This window comes from Lacerta agilis, chromosome 12 (genome assembly GCF_009819535.1).
Source record: "Lacerta agilis isolate rLacAgi1 chromosome 12, rLacAgi1.pri, whole genome shotgun sequence".
Lineage (NCBI taxonomy): Eukaryota > Metazoa > Chordata > Lepidosauria > Squamata > Lacertidae > Lacerta > Lacerta agilis.
Window position 1 is genome coordinate 54,753,366 of NC_046323.1, and position 22,617 is coordinate 54,775,982.

Genomic DNA, 22,617 nt, shown 5'->3' on the forward strand with positions numbered 1-22,617 from the left:
TTGGGACACACAAAAGGGAGGAGGGAAGTCCAGGAGATTCTTTGGAATCTTGCCTTTATGTTGTACGTTTGTGATTGTCAAATTTAAATTTAAAAACCAAATAAATAATGTGGGGATAACCAGCATCTGGGACAGCCAGTAATTCCGGAGTGCCTGCTCCCACTGGCTGTGAATGGGTCCGCTGGTTATGAATCGGAAGGTTGTGAGATTGTTGTTGGGGTTCCGAAGGTTTCTGAAGGTTTCCTTGGAGTCACGAAGGCTCCTCTGGAGTTACGAAGGCTTGAGGTTCCAAAAAGGAAAGAATAGAAGAGGTGGCCAAAACTAAGAACAGTGTTTTTCAACCACTGTTCCGTGGCACACTAGTGTGCCGCGAGATGTTACCTGGTGTGCCGCGGGAAAAATTGAAAAATTACTTTGTATATAGTCAATATAGGCACAGAGTTAAATTTTTAAACATTTTCTAATGGTGGTGTGCCTCGTGATTTTTTTCATGAAACAAGTGTGCCTTTGCCCAAAAAAGGTTGAAAAACACTGACTAAGAAGGCCAAATAAACTTTTTGAAATAAAAGAAATAAAGACTAAGAGACTGCAGTCAGAGGTGAAGTTGCGCTCTCTCTCTCTCGCTTGTCTCGCACGGATGTTCTCTCTTGGCTTGTCTCGCGCGCACTCCACACCGCTACAGAGAGCAGGGGCTATTTATTAGGAAGTTGAACATCGTCATAACATTGTCAATAACCAATCACAACGTTGTATCTAGGTGAGTTTCTGGGCGGGAAACTCTTAACTGACCGTTAATGAAGCTTGTCTTGGCGCGCTTTGCCCCAAGCGCGGAGGGATCCAGACAGCAACCTCTGCCGGATCTCCTTGCCTTCCGTGCGATGCGCGGAAGGTTACCTTAAAGCGAACAGGTGCTGGAGCACCTTAAAACGTATTCCCACAAAATATTTTTTTTTAAAAAAAGTTTCCACCAGGTGCCGAAAAGAGTACCGTGAAGGCAGCTGCCTAGATATCAATAGGCAGAGAGTTCCAGAGGTCACGCTACAAACCATCGAGTATTGGCAAATGTGAGCGCCAGTTCCTCCAATGGAAGCTGCTGAGTGGGTGTCTATGGGGTAAAGGGATCTTGTAGGCAAACTGGTCCCAAGTTATTAAGGTCTTTATAAACCAATAATATATTTACTAATACGGTGCTGTGGCTGATGGGATTTGTAGTCCAGAACTTCTAGAGGCCGCCAGGTTGGGGAAAGGCACCCCCACTCATTCGGTGAGGGGCAGTGATGGCCGTCTGATGGCCTCCTGATTTCGTTTCTTCCGACAGACCCTCTTCCAGAGAGTTTTCTCCCTCGAGGGCCAGAAACCTTCCTTGGTGAATTGCCCACCAAACAGCCTCGCCTGTCCGCCGTGTGCGCCAGCAGCCACCGGGGTCCAGACACAGAATGGCGGAAATCCAAGGCTTCACGAGAAGGTCAGGGGGCAGTTTGCTCCGCCAGTTCACCATTCCCTCCTTGCGTTTCGTGAGCCTCTCCTAACCGGCAGATTCCACGCTGTGGGTCATTTGGAAAGGGATTGAAAACAGAGCTGCCGATGTCTCAGTCTATGGTGCGATCACATTTGGAAGCCTGGGTGCCGTTCTGGGCGCCTCCTCTCAAAAGGGATATGGAAGAGTTGGGAAGTTTCAGAAAACGGGGGGCAAAAAGAAAGGGTGGAGCAACTGGTTGACCACTGTAAGAACAGGGTGCCAGAGTAAACAGGCCACTGGCCTGGTCCAGCAGACACTTTTGATGTTCTTATTGAGCTTCAGGCCTTGTGGTTTAAGAGCCGGCTTACTGTTCTCTCCCTCCTTCCCCACCCCCAGGACTCGGCACCCCCTTGCAAGACCTGGAGAGGTGTCTGAAGGAGGTCCCCACTGGCACCCACAGCCAGCCCTGTTCGCCGACCGTCAGCTCCTCCACCCTCAGCTCCCCAGACAGGCTCCCCCGGAGGACCCCCGCGAACGGGAAGTGGGCGAGGAAGGAGGAAGGTGAGACTCAGCTGGGGGATGTTGCCGGGAGCCGGTGAGGCTGGGCAGTTGTGGTCGCGGCCCAGATCCACCCGCCAACCAAGCACCAACAGCGCCATCGTTTCCCTTGGGCAGAATATTTGAACTCTGTCCTGACCCAGCTTTGCTTCCCCTCGTTTCCGCAGGGCTCAGTCGGAACGGCACCCCTCTGCAGGGGCTCGAAAGGTGTCTGAAGGAGCTCCCCCTGAGCTCGCCCAGCCAGCCCTCTTCGCCAGCCGTCAGCGGCTCCCCAGACAGGCTCCACAGGTGGACCCCAGAGGCAGGGAGGTGGATGAGGAGGGAGGAAGGTGAGTGGGGAGCATCAAGGTTGGGGGGGGGGCGGATGGAAATCTCCAGCCTGAAATGTCGAAGAATACCTTTGCTGCTGAAACATTGGGAGCCCCATCAGTTCTGGCATTCCGTCGGTTTCTGAAGACTCAAGCATTCCCCTCATGTCGACTCTCTTTCTTTGATCGTTGTTCTATTTCAGTGGTTCCCAAACTTTTTTTTGGGGGGGCGGGGCTTTCTCCTTGGTTCCATCAGCTCATCTCCAGCAACTCCTTCGCTGCCCTACACAAAAGCATTGTTCAGAACAGTGGCTTGCACGACCCCCACTAAGGGCGACAATAATACATAGAAACGGGAGCAATTAATTGCACTTTTATTCGGAATCCAATGAAAACTGTTTAGTTTCTTTAATTCAGCAAAATTAAGTGCACTTGATCCAGCAATGCCAGCTTTTAAAAGTCCGATAGTCATGTACATCTCAGGGCCTCAATACCTCCTAGCGCCTCCTAGGCAATCCCGACCACCCCCAGGGTAAACAACTACCGTATTTTTCGCTCCATAAGACACACTTTTTTCCTCCTAAAAAGTAAGGGGAAATGTCTGTGCGTCTTATGGAGCGAATGCATGGTCCCTGGAGCCGAATTGCCTAGGGGCCGAAAGCAGATTGTGCTCTTTTTTTTATGAAGAGAGAAGGGGGTGTTGAAAGGAAGCTGCAAGTGATCAGGGAGAGAGATAAGGCTCCCTTTCCAGCCCCGTCCCCTTGCCCAGGCCTCCATTGTTGAATGCAGAGGGAGGCTGTTTGTTTCCCCAGCGACATGTCACTGGCTGATTAGATTATCTGCCTGGAAACTATAGAAATGGCTGTAGGACTAGAAGCTGCAGAACTGTGAGTTGGACCCCATAAAAATGGGGCTTTTCTTCTTTGCAAAAAAAAGCTGCACCACTTTCAGCTGGTCCTTAAGCATCGCTTTTCCCTTTGCAAAAAAAGCTGCACCACTTTCATCTGATCCTCAAAAAAGCAGGGCTTTCCCCCTTTCCTCCTCTAAAAACTAGGTGTGTCTTATGTTCAGGTGTGTCTTATGGAGCGAAAAGTACGGTATATGACTATTATAAGACATCTGAAGGAGGTAGCCCTGCATAGGGAAGTATTTCTTTTAGTAGTAATAATTTTACGATTACTGTGTTAATTGTTACGCTGTTTTAATGTACTTATATATTATATATTTTAATTATGCATGTTTCAAACCTGTTGTTTTACTGTAATTTTTTATTCCAGGTAGCTGTGTTTCTGTAATCGGTTTGAGTGTCATTTTGCTGTTGTCCTTAAGATACTGTCTCTGCCTTGCATGGGGTTGGTCTAGATGACTCTATGAGTCCCTTCCAACTCCGTGATTCCATGATTCCTTGACCGTTTTGGTATTTCTTCTTGTAATGAAAGTTGGTACCCAGATAACAAATCAATAGCAGCACGGTACAGTTGTGTAGCCAGCTCACAGCTTTGCATGCCCTTTCTCGGTAGGACCCAGCCGGAACAGTACCCCTTTGCAAGGCCTGGAGCGGTGCCTGAGGGAGCTGCCCCAGAACCCCCCCAGCCAGCCGTGGTCCCCAGCCGTCAGCTCCTCCATCAGCAGCTCCCCGGACAGGCTGCACCGGTGGACCCCGGAACCAGGGAGGTGGACCCGGAAGGAGGAAGGTGAGGCGGTAAAAGAACAGAAAGTTCCTTCTTTGTGCAGCGCAGAGTTAAACTGTGGAACTCCCTGCCACAGGAGGCAGAGATGGCCACCGACCTGGATAGCTTTAAAAGGGCTGGGCATACTCACAGGTGTATGACCAGATGCCAGTGGGTGGGAAACCCGCGAGTGGGATCCGAGCAAAAGAGCAACTCTCCCCTTCCTTTGGTTTCCAGCAGCTGGTATTCAGAAGCATTGCTCTCCCTGGAGGTTGAGCAGTAACCATTGTGTCTAGGAGCCCTCCATAGCCCTCTCCTCCTCCGTGAATTTTGTCCAATCCCCCTTTAAAGCCATCGAAGTTGGTGGCCAATCCCTGCCTCCAGTGGGAGGGAGTTCCACAGATCAACTATGCACCGATTATGCACTGAGAGATTCACAATACGACAAATTATTACGCTTTCTAAGCGGCGTATGTTAAATAAGCCACACAGAATAAAAATAAGAAGTCATAAAACCAAAAGAATCAAGATTCCCCCCCTTGTTTTTCTAAATGTGCCCCCCCCATGCCCCTGATGAAAAAACGGTTCTGTTTTGCATCTGTAGCCCGCTTGGACTTGATCTGCAATCCCAAAAATAGATGGTTACTGTCTGCTCTCCTTTTGCAACTCGAGCGCAGTTGAGAGAGCGGGTTGTTGGGAGCTAGAGAGCGAACCCAGAAGAATACCTCTTTCCTTCCCCTGTCGCCGTAGGTCTCAGCCGAAACGGCACCCCCTTGCAAATGGTGCTGGAGGGCAACTCGAAGGAGCTCCCTGGCACCCCGAGCGGCCACTTCTTCCGCTCTGTGGCCACCAGCTCAACCGACGGACAAGGGAAATTGGGTGCGGGAGAAAGTCCCGCGAAGGAGGCAGGTAAGACGAGGCTGAGCTCCTCAGTCATCCCCACCCATGCCCGCCCCTAAATGATTTTGCACCATTTATTCCAGATGCAGCTTGCCGGGCCTTTTTCCCCGACGTGATTCCTGCGTTGCAGCGGGTTGGACTAGATGACCCCTGGGGAACCCCCTTCTATGATTTTGTGTGCGGGATTTGTGGATATAACAGGATTTTACCTGGTTTTCACCCGCTGCTCGCCTTTCCCAAACAGGAGCTCTTCCCTCAGGGATCCCACCCCTTCAAGGCCTGGAGAAGTGCTTGAAAGAGATCCCTCTTGGTGGGGTTTCTTGCCCAAACGCCGTTCCTACGGGAAGCGACTTCTCTGCCCAGAAGCTGAGGAGGACGGAGGCGTCTTTGCAGAGGCGGTGGGACAGAGGTAACAAAAGGAGCAGGGAGGAATCTGCAGGAGAACATCAGGGGGAACATATGACGTTAAATTTTTATTTATTTATTTATGGTTTTCAGTTTTGTACATTTCAATCATTTTACAATCATTTTAACATTTCAAAACTTGACTTCCTTTTCCCACTTTCTGGGGTTTTATAACAGTTTGTTCTGGTTTTTTCCTCTTGTTTTGTTTTGTAACACTTAAATGTTTAAATGAAGTTTAATAAAGATATTTAAAAATTAAAAAAAGAAAGGCGGGCCACTCCTAAACAATACAAACCTAAAGGAGTAGTTTGTTACAGCTGTCAGGAGGCTTGAAAGCTACAACTAGTGTTTATTGTTGCAAGCAGTAATAAACACGTAGATTACTATATACAGATGCAGAGAGTTAACAGTTTGTACACTCTCTCAGCTAACTGCCATTTCTAATCCTTCTTTCTCTAACCACTGCAGGCAGAGACAGAGACAGACTCTCAGAACGCAGGCATATATGTTATCCTTACAGCAAAATCAAACTTTTCCGTCACAGGAACTAATGTAGGTCTTTCAGGACTGGTGTTATGTGGTCTTGGTGCCGCTCCCAGTCACCCGTCTGGCTGCCGCATTCTGGATTAGTTGCAATTTCCGGGTCACCTTCCAAGGTAGCCCCACGTAGAGCGCATGGCAGTAGTCCAGAGCATGTGCCACCCTGGCGAGACAGTGCGCTGGAGAGCCATTGCTGCCAGCTGAAGTAGTCTTACTCAACCTTGGGTCCCCGGCTGTTGTTGGACTGCAACTCCCATCATCCCTAGCTAGCAGGGCCAGGGATGATGGGAATTGTAGTCCCAAAACAGCCGGGGACCCAAGGTTGAGAAAGACTGATGGTTGCCAATCAGTACTGAGCTGGTGGACCTGTAAAAGGGTAAAAGAGTATTGGGAAATAATCCACAATGAATTGAAAAACATGTTTAAAAGATTAGTATTTAAAATATGCAGGAAGACTAGATAGGCAGCAGATATAGAATTTAGATAAGGTGTAGAAATAGATGAAGTAATGTTAAGGTTATTAGATAAGAGAAGATGATTGGCGTACTAACATGAGAATATAAAAAGGTAAAGAAATTACTAAAGATGATTTTTAAGGAATGCAGACGGAGAGGATGTGAGGAAGTCAATTCACAATGTTATAAAAGAAGGATAGATAGTTAAATAAGTGTTTTTGTTAATTGTTTTTGTATTTTGTTGTAATGTTTTTTATTGTTTGTAATGTTTGTTTATGTATTGCTAAAAAACTAATAAATTTTTGGAAACAGAAAAGAAAAACATGTTTAAAAGTACTCCGCCCCCCCCCAAAAAGCTGAGTCCTTTTTGTTGGGGGTAATTCAGACAGAAATTCCCAGGTGTCAAAAACGGTTATTTATGTATGCCACTACTGCAGGCCATGTTTTGTTAGCCCCAAAATGGAAAACGAGGAAGGTCCCAACTAAAGAATGGCAACTCAAGTTGACGGAATATGCACAGCTTGCAGACTTAATGTATAGAATAAGAGAACAAGAAGAACATACGTTTATAGAAGATTGGAAGACGTATATTGAATATATGGGGGGGGGACTGTGTGCACTTGAAAACGTTGGCAGCATTAAGATAAATTCGACAGTGCAAACAAGTTTTGATAGAACTAAAAATGGAATGCTGAATGGTAAAATATGCAGGGATTTATGAGATGAAAAATGAACCATGGAAAGAGAAGAAGGGAAGTCATTGATAATTTCAATGGTGTTTAAATCAGTATATTAAATTGCAAAACAGAAAATTGAATAAAAATTATTTATTAAAAAAAGACAGTAATGAGCTGGATAGGCCAAGGGTCCGACTCTGCTTCCTCTGCTCCAAACGCCTTTTTCTTCCCTCCAGGTGTTGCCACAAACAGCATCCCGCCACGTCCCACGAGCACCTCTGGCTCCGTGGCAGCGGAGGCCGTGGTGGAAGCTTCCCCCCTCGACCGACTGATGAGCTGCCTGAAGGAGATCCCCATTCAGAGGCCGAGTTACCTGAACACGCCCAGCGTCTCCTCGTCCGCCTCCAGCTGCAGCGAGAGCGAGCGCCAGAGTCCCGGGAGCAGCCTCTGGTGGGACTGCGCTCAAGGTGGGTGATGGAGATGGGGATGGATCCATTCTGGGCAGAGTGGCTGAGGACCAGCTTGGACTCATAAATCTAAATCAAATAAGTGTTGGAAATGTGACGAGAAAGAAAGAAGGTTCTTCTTAACATATGTGGTGGTCTTGTAGTAAGGTCAAAGCTTACTGGGAAATGATATATAATGAATTGAAAGGGGTGTTGGAGACTGTGTCTGGTTCTGTGGAGGTTCAAGAAAAGAGGACAATTTGAGGAGTGGTTCCGGTGTAAGATGGAGAAGGACATTGGACAGAGGGGGGATAGGGTGAAATGTGTTAAGTGCAGAATATAAATGGTTTGTTATGGTAATCTGAAATCGGAGGGATGGGACTTTAAGCTTTATTTTATTTTTTAATAAGAAAAGGGATATTTTAAATTTCTATGTTACTAGCAGCAGTTTAAGGGAAAGAAGAATAGTTTAGATTTGATATAAGAATAATATGTTAAGGTATAAAGTTATGTTACCAACTATTATGGATCAAGATGTTTGTTTAAATTTGAATTTAAATCTTTTTTGAGAGACGAAGTTATTAAAGTAGAATCTGGATTTGGAACCGAAGGAGAGAAGGCAGGGGAAGTCAACTGTAAAGATTTGAAACTAGAATTTTTTTCATTGTGTGTGAAAAAAAGAAGAAGAATTGTGGTTATGTTTGTTTTTGTTTTGTATAAATGTGGGTGGTTGATGGTATTTTTTGTTATGGAAAAAACCAATAAATTCTTTATAAAAAATAAAAAAAAATAAAATAACCTTTGTTCTTTTGGGAATTATAGGGACAGAACTACCTAAATGGTATAGAAATGTATTTATGTATGCTACTACAGTGGGAAGAATGCTATTTGCCCCAAAGTGGAAAGAAGCAGATGTCCGAGTAAAGGAGGAAGGGATGCAAAAACTTGTGGAATATGCAGAAATGGCGAAACTTAACCGGAAGAATAAGAAATCAAGATAACAAACTTTTTATGAAAGAATGGAAGTGGTTTATTTAATATTTACAGATAAATTGCAAACAGATAAAAACATTGGCAGGATTATTGTAATAACAGTTAAAATTGTTAGTAGGATTAGAATATCACTTGTAGTTTTAAGGGTGAATTTTGGACACAATGGAGAGGTGAAAGATTTAGATTATTATAAAAGATGCAGGAGCAAATGATTAATAATAGGATCCACAAAGGAGAGGAGGGACGTCCAGGAGATTCCTCGGAATCTTGTTTCTATGTCGACTGTTTGATAAGTGACTGTAGCCCCACATAGAGCGCATTGCAGTAATCCAAACGAGAGATAACCAGAGCATGCACCACTTTGGTGAGAAAGTCTGCGGGCAGGTAGGGTCTCATCCTGCGTACCAGATGGAGCTGGTAGACAGCTGCCCTGGACACAGACTTTACCTGAGCCTCCATGGACAGCTGTGAGTCCAAAATGACTCCAAGGCTGAAGAATGTAATAAGAGAAGTACAAAGATAAGTGTTAGTTAAGGTTAGTATATGTTTTTTCTTTATGTTTGTTCATATTGTTATTGTTTCTATTGTGTTACATATTATGTTTTTATGGTGTTTATGTTTATGTTGATGCTATGTTTTTTCTTTGTTTTATTGAAAAATAATAAAATCTCTATAAAAAAAACAAACAAAATGACTCCAAGGCTGTGCCTCTGGTCCTTCGGAGGCACAGTGACCCCATTCAGGACCAGGGAATCCTCCACACCTGCCCATCTCCTGTCCCCCAAAACAGTACTTCTATCTTGTCAGGATTCAACCTCAATCTGTTAGCTGCCATCCATCTTCCAACCACCTCCAGACACTCTTCACAAGTTCTGATTTGAAAGAGAGGTAGAGCTTTTTCTTTTTATTGTGGGACCAACTGTCATTAATGATCACTAACAGACTTACCATACCCATTAGCCAATCACCCATTCCCTCCCCTCCTTCTCATTATATATAAGGGTCTGATGACTTCTTAGAGACTTTCTTAGATCATATAACTTTTTTGAAGACTTGATTCTTTTAAGGGAATTTTTAGGTTTTTAAGAAGAGTCTTTTCAACTATCTTTTTAAAGAATTGTTTTCGTTCTTCTTAGATACAGGATTGGACACTTTGCGGCAGAAGGGGATGGAGTCCAGGCTGCAGAGCGCGTTGCTCGCTCCAGAGGAGGAAAGGGGGCTTCCTTCCACCCGAGAACCAGAGCTTGTCACCATGGGCAGCCGAGCGCCATCGGCCTCCCCACTCGGTGGCCTGGAGAGATGCTTAGACAACATCGCCATGAGCCAGCCGCTTCCCTCCAACATCCCACCTGGCGATGCCAAGAGTCCGGGCGACGTGGCACCCAGGGGATCCCTGCAAGGGATGGTTGCATCACATCCCACAAGTAAGTGAAGCTGTGGGTAGCCTTTTATGGTGGTGGGTTTGACCTGGGACCGGGACCTTGCCATTAATTAATTAATTAGTATGCTGTTCATCCTCTATAGATCTCAGTGGGGTTCTCAACATAAAAATACAAGATAAACCCAAAATGCATCCAAACCATACCAGTAACCTCCACCCCACAAACATATTTGAAAGGAAACAGGAGGTCATTAACCAAAGGCCTGGTTAAAGAGGAACATTTTTTCCTGGCACCTATAGGTGTATAATGAAGGCACCAGCCAAACTTCCCTGGGGAGAGCATTCCACAGACAGGGAGCCACTGCAGAGAAGGCCCCGCTCTCGTGTTGCCACCCTCCTGACCTCTCGAGGAGGAGGCACATGAAGAAGGGCCTCAGAAGATGATCTCAGGGTTTGGGTCAGTTCCTATGGAAAGAGGCTGTCCTTGAGGTATTGCGCTCCTGAGCCCTTTAGGGCTTTATAGGTCAAAACCAGGACTTTGAATTGGGCCCAGAAACTAATCGGTAGCCAGTGCATTTTTGGACCAGGATTGGTGCAATATGCTCAAACCGTCTTGCTCCGCTGAGTAACCTGGCCGCTGAATTCTGCACCAGCTGAAGTTTCTGAACTGTCTTCAGAAGCAGGTCTACATATAACGCATTGCCATAATCTAACCTTGAGGATACCAGAGCAAAGACAACAGTAGTTAGGCTATCCTTGTCCAGATAGGGGCGTAGCTGGGCCACCAGCCGAAGCTGATGGAAGGCATTCCGGGCCACTGAGGCCACCTGAGCCTCGAGTGACAGCCAAGGATCCAGGAGGACCTCCAAGCTGCGAACCCCATCAAGAGCAGGTGACCTCCCAGCCATCTTGTCTAGGGAACCTCTCACTAACAGGGCCTCTGTCTGATCTGGATTGAGCTTCAGTTCTTGGGGGGCTGGGACAGGGAAAGTGGGAGGGAGAGAACTAGACCTCAAAGATGGCTGCTTTTCCCTGGTCTCCCAGGTCCTAGTCCGACACTCTAATGGTGCATTGAAGCTCTTTTTTTTTCTTCATTTCACAAGATTTATATACCACTTTACTGTTACAAAACCTCAAAGCTGTTTGCAAAAAGAATGAAATGATTTTAAAAAATCAGTTAAAACACATACACACAGGCAGGATCTCATTCCTGGGCTTGATGAGAATGTGCGACTTTTGCAGATCCTCCAGCAGACGACATCCTCTTCCACGAACCACAGATTGGTCCGAAAGATCCAGCAGCAGCCGCTCCACCCAGGCCTCCCAGCACGCCAGCCCAGGACTCCTTCAGTAGGACGCCCGAGAGAAACGTGGATCAGGGCCTCCGTGAAGGTCGGGTTCAGCATCCCCAGGCGGAAGGTGAGAGAGCAGCAGCACAGTCTGAAATAATACTCCCCCCCTTCAATTAATTCACATTACATATTAATTGCCACACACCTTCATCATTGTACATAACATGAATATATTATTTCTGCAAATTCCCCACATCTGACCCTGCAACCACCTCCCCTTATACCCAAATGCCCGTGTGACTTCCAACTTATTACTTAATAAAAACATCTAACATTGTGTTCATTTTTATTTATTATGATAGTCATTCACCTATTTTTATTTTTAATTTTATTGAAATTTTATTTTAGTTTTATTGAAATTTCTTTAAGATAATACAGATAATAATACAAACACAGTCTACACAATTACAAAAGACAATTACACAACCACATCATTACATAAAAATACAATTACACAATCAAGTAAAAATAAAACTCAAAAAAAGACAGAGGAAGAAAAGAAAAAAAAAGTTAAAATAAAATGACTTCCTAAAGTTCTTCTTTGTGTCTCCTACTAAAGTTCTTGTCTGTGCTTTATTTAATAAATCATTCACCTATTAAACAAAAGAGTGGAAAACATAACTTCTCAACTTAATGGCTTCATTCTATACTTATCCAGAGTTTCCTAATACTGTAGAATGATTTTGTACAATATATTCTTCAACACATTTCCATTCCTTTCTTAATTTTTACAGTCTGAAATAATACTTATCACGACTGAAAACAATGCCTGTTAGCAATAAAAACAGAACAGTGCAGTAAATCATAGAGCTGCAGGAATCTCAGCTGAAGTATGCCTGACAGATGGCCATCCAAACCTCCAAGGAAGGAGAGTCCATCACCTCACAATGGAGACCATTCCACTGACCAACACTTCTTGCCACCAGAAGATTCTTCCTGGGGTTTAGCTGGAATCTTTAGCTGGAATCTCCTTTTTTTGCTATTTGAATCTGTTGATTTGGGTCCCACACTTTGGAGCAGGAGAAAACAAGCTTGTTCCTTCCTCCATGCAACAGCCCTTCACATATTTGAAGATGGCTCCCCTATAACTGTTATTATTAGTAAGATCTGGTTGGTTGGTGTAAGGACTCTCAGTGGTTGCTCAAGAGGAAATCAGGCTAACTCCGAACTTCTACAAACTAAGTTCTTTATTGTGCAGATATTTACAGTGGAGTAACAGTAAAGACGTCCAGCTCATCCCTCTGCAGAGTCCGGGAATGTCCGTTTCCGGTTCTTGGTCCAACATAAGAGGCGCGGGATCCTGAACCCCCGCCTCCCCCTTCCACATCCTTCCTCCCTGCGAAATCGGGGCGCGGGAAAAGGACCCTGTTCCCCGCTTCCTGCTTGGTGCTGAGGCTCTCTAACACTGTCACAGCCCCTGCCCCGACTTCCTGCTTCCATCTCCCCCTCCCCACTGGAGGAGCGGTCGCTTCCTCCGCTCGAGGAGGACGACCAACTACGTACAGGGGAGGGTGGTTCCCTGTACTGCAAATGACCCGGGGACGCTACCTGCTGCAGTGAGGGGGGTTTCCTGGCAGTTGGCATCCATCTCTCTCGGGAGACAATGGAGCAGTGAAGTCAAATAATAATATATATTATCCACATATGTATACCATCAGTTTTAACTGTTCTTAATTTAAAATGGTTTTATTCCAATGGAAAACGAGCGAGGTCCCAACTAAAGAAGAACGGCAACTCAAGCTGATGGAATATGCGCAGCTCGTGAACTTAACATGTAGAATAAAAGAATAAGAAGCACATATGTTTAGAGAAGATTGGGAAATGTTTAGGGGGGGAAATGGTGTACACTTGAAAATGCTGGCAGCATTAAGATAAATTCAACAGTGTAAATAAGTTTTGATGGATGTAATAATGCATTACTGAATGGTTTATGTAAAATATGCAGGAATTTATGATATGCAAAATGAACCATGGAAAGAGAAAACATAAGAGAGGAAGGGAAGTCTTTGATATTTTTAGGATGTTTAACTGAGTATTCTAAATTGTAAAATTTAATTTTACACACAAACACAAAAACAAACAAACAAACTATAAATGGTTTTATCCCTGCTGGTGAAAAGCAGGTCATACATTTAATGATAATGTAATAATAGGAATGTTGAAACACGCAAGTCTCTGTGTCCACACAGACTCCATATTCCAAAGCAGGCCAGATAGTGCAATACAGTGGTACCTCGCTAGACGAAAAACTCGGCAGACGAAAGGCATTCGCTAACGAAAGGGTGACTCGCAAGACGAATTTCCCTATGGCTGCGACTCGCAAAACGAAAACGTTTTGCGGTTCCCCCCCCCATAAAGCCGCGCTTCCTCCGACTGTGCTTCGCAAGACAAAATTTCCGCTATACGGCAGCACTCGCGGAACAAATTAATTTCGTCTTGCGAGGCACCACTGTACCCAAGAGAGCCTTGGTCAGTTCTGCAGCTCAGCTGTCTCCCTCGTTCAGGGCCGGCCCACTCATTAGCCTGGCAGCAAACCTGGCAAGGAAAGAAGGGGCAGTCTTCATGCACCCTTGCAGGGTTGTGTGCCTGCTGGGTACCTCAGTCTTCAGCTTCCCCGCAGAGGCTGTCATAGGGCAGAGAAGGAGACAGCAGAATTGGGACTGGCAGGCCTCAAACACTGTGCTTCTTGCCGCCTTTAACAAATTGCAATTCCTGGGTGTGTGTGTGCCATTTTCTGATTTGCCTTAGGCATCAAAATGTCTTGCGCTGGCCCTTCCCTCGTCTCCGGATCGGCAGAGGGTGGAGAGAGGGACATTCTGCCGCCAAGATGCTCAAACGTGACTCCCCTCCTCTTCCCCTGTTTTTGCTCCTGCAGCTGCGAGGAAACGGGCACCAAGCGGCTCCTGCCTCCGAGGCCTGGCAAATCTCCTGGCTGAAAGGCCTGCCAACCCTCTTTGTCGCTTCCAGCCGCGGCCCAGCAAGGCCCAGGGCAGCTCGGAGGAAAGGGAAGTGCAGGCGGGCGTCTCTTCGGCCGAGGAAGGTGAGGGTCTCTGCTGGAGTATCCTGGCTCCGGAGGCCAGGGCAGCTTTTGTAAGCTTCCAAAATGGCACATCCAAGTTGACATGTTTAATCGGAGAGAAGCCATGGTCAAGATTGGAAACATACAGACTTTTTGCGTGAAAGAGAGAAGGAACTTGTGATATTTGGTTTTGAGGACTGAATATAATGCTGGTCTATAGAGAGTGGGTTTGTTGTTGGATTTTTATATATACCGTGTTTCTCCTAAAATAAGACACCGTCTTATATATTTTTTCGCTCAACAAAACACAGTATGGCTTATTTTCAGGGGATGTCTTATTTTAACCGTGTCGCATCGGTACGCTGCATAGCCACGCCTCTCCAGGCTGTTTTAATGGGAGGTACCACGCCACTATGGCTTATTTTCGGGGTATGGCTTATTTTTGGGGAACGGCTTATATTTCGCAAATGCATAGAAATCCTGCTATGGCTTATTTTATGGCCATGTCTTATTTTAGGAGAAACAGGGTAGCTGACAGATGAAGAAATCAGAAGTTCTCTTTTTCCTGTTTCTTTTCTTCTTTTCCCCTGTATCCTTTCTCCATCTTCCTATCTCTTTCTTTCCTTTTCGGGTCTGTGTTTTTATTTAGATTAGCTTTTTAGCTCTGACATTGATTTTTGTATTCCTTCTTCCAAATTTCCACTGTCTCGAAAAAAAACAACATTTTATTTGAGGGTTTACTATGGCTTATATTTTGAATTTGATATATATGGGGGCACCAAAATCTTTAGAGTGCTTAGGGCCTCTTAAGGTCTTCATCCAGACCTGGGCAGCACAGAGTGATGCCAGCTAGCAGCCCTGAAAACCACCTCTGCTCCTGCCATAGGATTTGTGGTCATCACAGCTGGGGAAAAGATCTGTCTACAGGCCACATAGGAAAGCCGGATTCTGGAGAAGGATGCTAGGGAAGAAAGTGGCATGCACTGAAATAATTTGCCGCTCAGGAGCTGCCGGCCTTCAGTAACAAAGGCCCTCGGATCTACTGAATTTTGAGATCTGCCTTGTAATGGGTTTTTGCCTTTCTCTGTGCAGAAGGGGCGAGTGAGAGCAGCCCTCTCCAGGGCCTGCTCAGGTGCCTGAAGGAGATCTCTGCCCGGGGCCCCAGTCCATGTAGCCCATCGTCCAGCAGTTCCCCGGCCAGAAGCACATGGGGAGAACTGAGGTGCAAACGTGCCAAGGAAGAGGAGGCGGAGGCCAGGAGGGCAGCCCAGGAAGGTGAGCTTCTGGGGTTGCACCTCTGGCAAGGCAGTGGCAAGGGCAGGCAGTGGTGGTGGAGACGGATGGTGTCACCTGTCCTGTGCATTCTGGGTAGGGCAGGCGTACACTTAAATCAGAGCTTACTAACAGGGCACCAGTAGGTGTCATGGCACCCTGGGCATCTCCCGCTGGTGTCCAGAAAGCCCCTGAGCACCTAAAGGTAAAGGGACCCCTGACCGTTAGGTCCAGTCGCAGACAACTCTGGGGTTGCGGCACTCATCTCACTCTATAGGCCAAGGGAGCCGGCGTACAGCTTCCGGGTCATGTGGCCAGCATGACTAAGCTGCTTCTAGCATACCAGAGCAGCGCACGGAAACGCCGTTTACCTTCCCGATGGAGCGGTACCTATTTATCTACTTGCACTTGATGTGCTTTCAGACTGCTAGGTGGGCAGGAGCTGGGACCGAGTAACAGGAACACACCCCGTCGCAGGGATTCAAACCGCCGACCTTCTGATTGGCAAGCCCTAGGCTCTGTGGTTTAGACCACAACACCACCTGCGTCCCTGAGCAGCTACATCACCCCTTTATTTGTGAAGGGTTGAGGAAAGTACATAGAGGCGAAGGAGGAAGTGGGGAAGAGAGACATTCTTTCCCACATTCTGTTTTTTTCTCTGTGTGGTTTTCAAGGCACAGATTCTATCGGATCTGACTTTGACCCAGAGTCCTTGGAAAAGCAAAGTTTGTGTGGTGATGATGATGATTATTATTATTTATACCCAACCCATCTGGCTGGGTTTCCGCAGCTCCCAACAGAACATTAAAAACACGATAGAAGATCAAACATTAAAAACTTTCCTAAACAGGGCTGCCTTCAGATGTCTTCTAGAAGTCATATAGCTATTTGTTTCCTTGACATCTGATGGGAGGGAGCCACCACCGAGAAGGCCCTCTGTCTGGTTCCCTGTAACCTCACATCTCGCAGGGAGGGAACCGCCAGAAGGCCCTCGGAGCTGGACCTCAGTGTCTGGGCTGAACGATGGGGGTGGAGATGCTTCTTCAGGTATACTGGACCGAGGCCATTTAGGGCTTTCAAGGTCAGCACCAACCCTTTGAATTGTGCTCGGAAACATACTGGGAGCCATTGTAGGTCTTTAAGCACTGGTGTTATGTTTTCCTTCCTTCCTTCCCTCCCTCTTTCTTTCTTTTTCTTTCTCTCTCTGACTCTGACTCTCTCTCTCTGTGTGGTGCAGGGAGGGACAGAAATAACTATGTGCCGGTGGCATACTCTAAAAACCCACACGTGCCCATAGGTCAAAAAAGGTTGGTGACCCCCCTCAATGATAGCCCTCTGCCGAAACGGATCTTGGGGTGCAAAAAGTCTGAGCCCAATATTCTCCCCCTGCAGAGCTTCAAACAGGTCAGAGGAGCCGCCTGAAGGAACGGTCGGTGGGCAGTGGCCCGGCCACCCCGCCCTTGAGTAGTCCACAGAGAGAGGCTGGGAACAGGAGCCCGACCCCCGAGGCTGCCGGGGGGCACCAAGGTGAGTCCACACGGCCTCTGGCAAAGCAGGAGGGGTGCAGCAGCTGCAGAGTCTTAAAATCCTCTGAGGAGCCTGCAGGATCAGGCCAGTGGCCCAGCGTCCCATTCTCACAGGGGCCAACCGGATGTGCTCAGGACCTGAGCACAAGAACACACTCTCCCCTTCTGTGTAGTATTATGGGATTCAAAAGCATTACTGTCTCTGACTGTGGAGCTGGCAGCCATCGATAGCTTTCTCCTCCTTAAATCTATCCAGTCCTCTTTTATTTTATTTTATAATTCAGTTTTATAATTTACATTTATATTCAAACAGTAGTCCTAATCATACATATAGGATTCCTTGAATCCTTAGACACCCCCCTACCCCCCCATGGGTTCTATTGACAATCATTTTCAACTGCATCATATAATATTCTCCATTTTTTCTTAAAATCCCATTTTTTTACCATAATTCTTGTTACATTACAAGTGTTGTTATAATCCTGCCGAAGTTTTTAGTTGTTTACAGTGTTCTCCAATGTAACATATTCCCCCCCCTCCATTCCTTATTAAAGTTACTATCTTCTTGGTTTCTAATCTTTCCAGTCATTTTTGCCATTTTTTTGTGGTCCATCCTCTTTGTCAACCATTCTTCTCTGGTTGAGACTTTATCTTTCCATCTCTGGGCTATCCAGTCCTCTTTCGAAGCCATCCAGGTTGGTGGCCATCCCTGCCTCCTGTGGCAGGGAGTTCCAAAGTTTAACTCTGCGCTGCGTGAAGAAGTCCTTTCTCTAATCTGTCCTGAATCTTCCAGCATTCATCTTCCCTGGATGCCCATGAGTTCCAGTGTTATGAGAGAAGGAAGGAAGCCCAAGGTGGCGCACACACTTTCACTCCCCCCATTTTATCCTCACAACAACAACCCTGCGAGGGAGTCAAAATAAAGAAATAAAAATAAAAAATTGTCCAGTAGGACCTTAGAGACTAAATAAGTTTGTTCTGGGTATAAGCTTTTGTGTGCATGCACACATCTTCAGATACATTGAGACAGAGGTAGGTTAGTTAGGTTAGGCTGAGAGGGATTAGTTTTTTTGTTTTTTTGCCAATTATTTTTTCTATTTTTTTTAATTAAGAAATTTTCCAAATTTTGAACAAAGCCCTTGTGAGTCTTTCCTTTTACGTTTATGTTAAACTTAATTTCCATACCCATGTTTTTCCATATATATCTCTACACATTCCCACTCTCTCTCTTGTCGTTCTTTTCAGGAGCCGCCCCCTGGGGCAGCTGCCCCAAGCGAAACGGGCATTTCTGCCTCTCGAGCGGGAGATCCGCTGCGCTCAAGTTCGGTGCTCCGAGGCCGAACAATTCCAGCTCCCCCAAGAGTGGGGTGAAAAGGTCGCTGGGGGCAGGTAAGTCCCCAAAGGACAGCCGTGAATCGGGAAGCTTGAGAAGCTGCAGCCTTTGTAGCCTCGGCAAATATCACAGTCCTGTCGGTCATTTCTCAGTTGTGTCTGCTGGTAGGATATTGCCCATCTGGGACTGAAAAGCAAGGAGGGCTGGCGGAGGTTGATGGGAACCGTAAATAAAAAAATCTGGGGGTTTGGGATATATGCATAGTGCGCACACATAGTTAGGTCAGGAGACGAGCAAGCAACTTCTGTTTATTTTGTATTATTATTATTATTATTATTATTATTATTATTATTATTATTATTGATTTTTATACCACCCTTCATTGAAAGATAATTGAAATGAAACCAGCAAAACAATAGCACCCCCAGCCAGTATTCTTATTTATGAATTACAGTATATTCCGGCGTATAAGACTACTTTTTAATCCAGGAAAATCTTCTCAAAAGTTGGGGTTCGTCTTATACGCCGGGTGGAGAATCTGCGGTCTAGTATATCTCAAACTCTATATTTTAACTGGAAAAGTTGGGGGTCGTCTTATACGCCCAGTCGTCTTATATGCGGGAAAATACGGTACTTCCTATAAACCAGTGTTTCCCAAACTTTGCCCTCCAGCTGTTTTTGGACTACAACTCCCATCATCCCTAGCTAACAGGACCAGTGGTCAGGGATGATGTGAACTGTAGTCCCAAAACAGCCAGAGACCCATATTTGGGAAACACTGGTTTACAGGAAGTAATTCATAAATAATAACTGCTGCAAATCATCTCGAAGCGACCAAACAGTGAAAATATCAACAATGCACACCGTTGTGAAGATTCCACATATAAAAGCATCCCTGATCTAAAATGTCACAAGATGTTGAGCAGAATTTCCAGAACTCTCAGTTGGGCTGAAGAAGACGAGTTCTGGATGCATATTTCACAATTGGGGTTACACCCAACCACTCCAGAACATAGCGGAGGAAAAGATCTAGGAAGAAGGAACTGAGGGCCGTTTCTTACATGCTTTTTTTAAATCCTCCAATTGCAGCACAGGGAGGTGAGGACCAAACTGCAGGCACCTCGTCCTACAGCTGCAAACTGCAAGGTGATGCCGAGTCAGGAAATCTGCGCAAGGAAAGGGGTCTCGGTGTAGACCCGAATCCGGCCCTCTGCACCTGGGGGAACGGCAAACCTCAGGAATGCCGCCCTGAGGTTGAAGACGGCATGGGTCCGGCGCTGTCGAAGAAGCTGGACCGCCTTTCTGCGGACATGAGCGCCGTCTGCAGGGACGTCTCCCGCCTGCAGAGCCACGTGGACCGCTTGGAGCAGGACGCCCGGGGCTGGGTCCTCGAGCTGGCGGCGCTGCGCATGGAGAACCACAGCCTGAGCGAGTGCGTGCGGCGCATGGAGGGTCGCTTCCGCGCTCTGGAGAACCGCTCCCGCCGCAACAACCTGCGCGTCCTCGGCCTGCCGGAGGGGAGCGAAGGCAGCGACGCGGTCGCCTTCTTGCAGAAGACTTTGCCCACCCTGCTGGGCCTGCCCCCGGAAGCCCCGCCCCTGGAGATCGAGAGCGCCCGCCGGGTGCAAGGGGGCGCGTCCTGGGACCCCAGCGGCAGGCCCCGACCCCTGGTGCTCCAGCTCCTGCGCTCGGGAGACAGGGCGGCCATTTTGCAGGCGGCCCGCGGGCGGCCCCTCAGCTACGCCGGCGCGCAGGTCACCATCTTGCCGGACTTTTGCTCCTCGCTCTCGCAGCGCAGGAGGGTCCCCTTTGGGACGTTCCGAAGGACCCGGTGGGCGGCGGACCTCTGCTTCGGCTCCCGGCACCCTTCCTGCTGCTACGCCTGGGCGCCGGGCCTACGGGAGCCTCTGGCTGGCTCGGGGGCCCTGAGGGGCGAGAGAGAAAGCCGGCATCCCAGAGGGCCGGGGATGGGGAACTGGGGCACGGAAACGCCACCCGGCCCGGTGCATCGTGGGGGGTGCCACTCCGCAGGGAGCTGCGAGCGGCACGACGACAACCCCTGATGCAGGACAGAGGGTTCTTGGCAGAGGGTGGTGATGCTTGGCTTGCTCCTCCTGCCCTTTGCTCTGGGTAGGGCCTGTCCTCAGGCGGCAAACTATTGGTGGCCATGTATCTTGCCCTTCACCCCTCCAGCTGGTCAGGCTCGGCTGCCAGCCCACTTGGCTGCTGTGGGCGCCATTTTGCCTCCGGAGTCCTTCCCCACATTCCTGCTTCTTTCTCCGGAGCTGCTTGGCAAAATCTTTTGGACGCCATTCAAGCTTAGGTCTGCCGTCTTGAGGGTGCCCCGTTGTGGTCTCTCAGGCTAAGAATACTGCCCCCCCCCTTAAATGCACCATCCATCCAATATACGACAGCCCAGACACACCAAGGAGGGTTTTGGGGGGCACCCCCTTGCTGTGGGGGCCGAGCTCTCTTCCTCTTAAGGCTCAGTGAAGCCCTTTGTTTGTGTTTATATTAAAGACCTTTTGGTCTGGGCAGGCCTCGGCCGGCTGGCGACAATTCAGGGTCAACGTGTGTTTTTAAAACGTGTTGCTTTTATATTTTTTAAAGAACCAATATTTTATATGGGTACTTTGCTTCTAGGTGTGGTTGTTAACATGCCCGCCCAGAGCCTTTGTGGAGAAGGTGGGCTATAAATATGAATATTAAAGAAATGAACTTGAATAATAAAGAAATGAAGTTGGGAAAATATCTGTGCCTCTTAGAAGGGTTATTTTTGGAGGGTGTGTGCAGCTTCTGGGTGGCTCATAGGTGTTTGTTTGTTTGTTTGTTGAAATATTTTATTTATTTTCATCATTAAAAATTTACATGCAAACAGTTTGTGTAACCATTTTGTGAGATTCTCTGAATGAAAATTGTGGAGAATGTACTGATATGTACTTTTTAAATTCTGTTTTAAGGACCCATGTAGGGGGTGGCGTGGAAGTCATGAGGCTCATAGGTGTTTTGGGTCAGGTGTGGGGAACCTTTGGCCCTCCAGATGTTGCTGAACTACAACTCCCATCAGGCCCGGCAAGTAGGGATAATGGGAGCTGTAGTTCAGCAACACCTGGAGGGCCAAAGGTTACCCACACAGAGAACTTCCCTTCTTGGGCGTTTTCCTGAGAACCGATTCCAGGGGGCTGAAGCAGCAACACTAGAAGCCTGATTTCTAGTAGCATCATAGAATTTTAGAGTTAGAAGGGACCCCAAGGGTCATCTAGCCCAACCCCCTGCAATGCAGGAATCCCACCCAAACGAGGGCACCTCTGGGGCATGACATGCCCTCAGCAGCGCCCCCTCCGAGCAGCGCAGTTGATGGGCACCGATAGATGGAACGAGGGCTGGCTCCGGTAGAGGCGTCAACCTTTTCGTCTGATGCTTCCGTCTCAAAAATCAGCTTCCTGTTACAGCAGGCAAAACCAAAAGACAATAAAAAACCCCTCACATGGGGCAGATTTGCTCCCTGATCCCCAGCCCTGGAGTTCTGAAATCCCCCTTCGCTTACTGAATCTCTGCATCCTGTCTGAGGTTTGTTAAATGTGCAGGACGATTGCCAAGGAAAACATGTTGGCAGCAGTCCCGGGATCTTCTCCCCAGGCACCCGGTTCCCTCAAGTGGAACTAAAGTGGTTTTCTGCCGGTCTTCAGCCTCAAGTTGCCGTGAATTAATAGGAGCAGACGCAGACCCCCCCTCTCTGCCTACTGTGCCAGGCAATTTCCTGTCTTGGGCGCATCATTGGAGAGTCGTTTTGGACACCCTTGTGTTCCCCTGAAGCAGTCCTGCAAACCAGGGATCACCTCCATGGTGCTGTTTGAGGGGGGGGAATGGAACCCCAGAATTTCCAGCTCCACCAGGCAAAGATCACCCCAAGAGATGATCGGCCTATGTCATATTGATGCATACAAATGACAAGAGTTCTTCAGAAAAACCTTACTGCTTCATCTCAGGCCACTTTCACACAATACGTTTAAAGTTCTAGGATACAACTTTAAACTGTCGTAAGGACGTAAGGATCAGGGCTGCGAGAACACTAGTTGCCAAAAATTGGGGGAAAGGATCAATGACGACAAAAAAAAAAGAATGGCGACAAATTATTTGATTATATTGAATTGGCTAAATTGACAGACGCTAATAGGGGTCAGCGGCCCAAGCAAAAATTCCAAAAAGAATGGGGAAAATATAGAGAATACCTTAAAAAGCAGTGCCCCCAAATTAATACTTGGACTTGTTTCGATTAACTTCTGCAAAACAAATTATGGCGTAAAAGTTAAAAACAGAAAA

The 22,617-nt window shown here is 47.1% G+C and overlaps 1 protein-coding gene across 1 annotated transcript; it reads left to right on the forward strand.

The window, feature by feature from the left end:
- Positions 1-1,584: 1,584 nt before the first annotated feature.
- LOC117055460 (protein KRBA1-like) lies at positions 1,585-20,651 on the forward strand. The gene is made up of 14 exons (XM_033164996.1): positions 1,585-1,672; positions 1,856-2,020; positions 2,185-2,346; positions 3,846-4,019; positions 4,746-4,904; positions 5,140-5,304; positions 7,209-7,439; positions 9,548-9,835; positions 11,035-11,211; positions 14,020-14,184; positions 15,256-15,438; positions 16,828-17,133; positions 18,207-18,350; positions 19,384-20,651. Exons 1-14 carry the CDS (start codon positions 1,585-1,587, stop codon positions 20,355-20,357), a joined length of 3,381 nt encoding a protein of 1,126 aa, XP_033020887.1. The 3' UTR covers positions 20,358-20,651.
- The last annotated feature ends 1,966 nt before the right edge of the window (positions 20,652-22,617 follow it).

Bases quoted from the DNA above. Each gene is read 5' to 3' on its own strand.
- LOC117055460 (XM_033164996.1), top strand. From the start codon at position 1,585: ATGTCTCAGTCTATGGTGCGATCACATTTGGAAGCCTGGGTGCCGTTC. The intron at 2,347-3,845 runs GTGAGTGGGGAG...CTTTCTCGGTAG, and splicing joins GTGGATGAGGAGGGAGGAAG to GACCCAGCCGGAACAGTACC. The intron at 4,020-4,745 runs GTGAGGCGGTAA...CTGTCGCCGTAG, and splicing joins GTGGACCCGGAAGGAGGAAG to GTCTCAGCCGAAACGGCACC.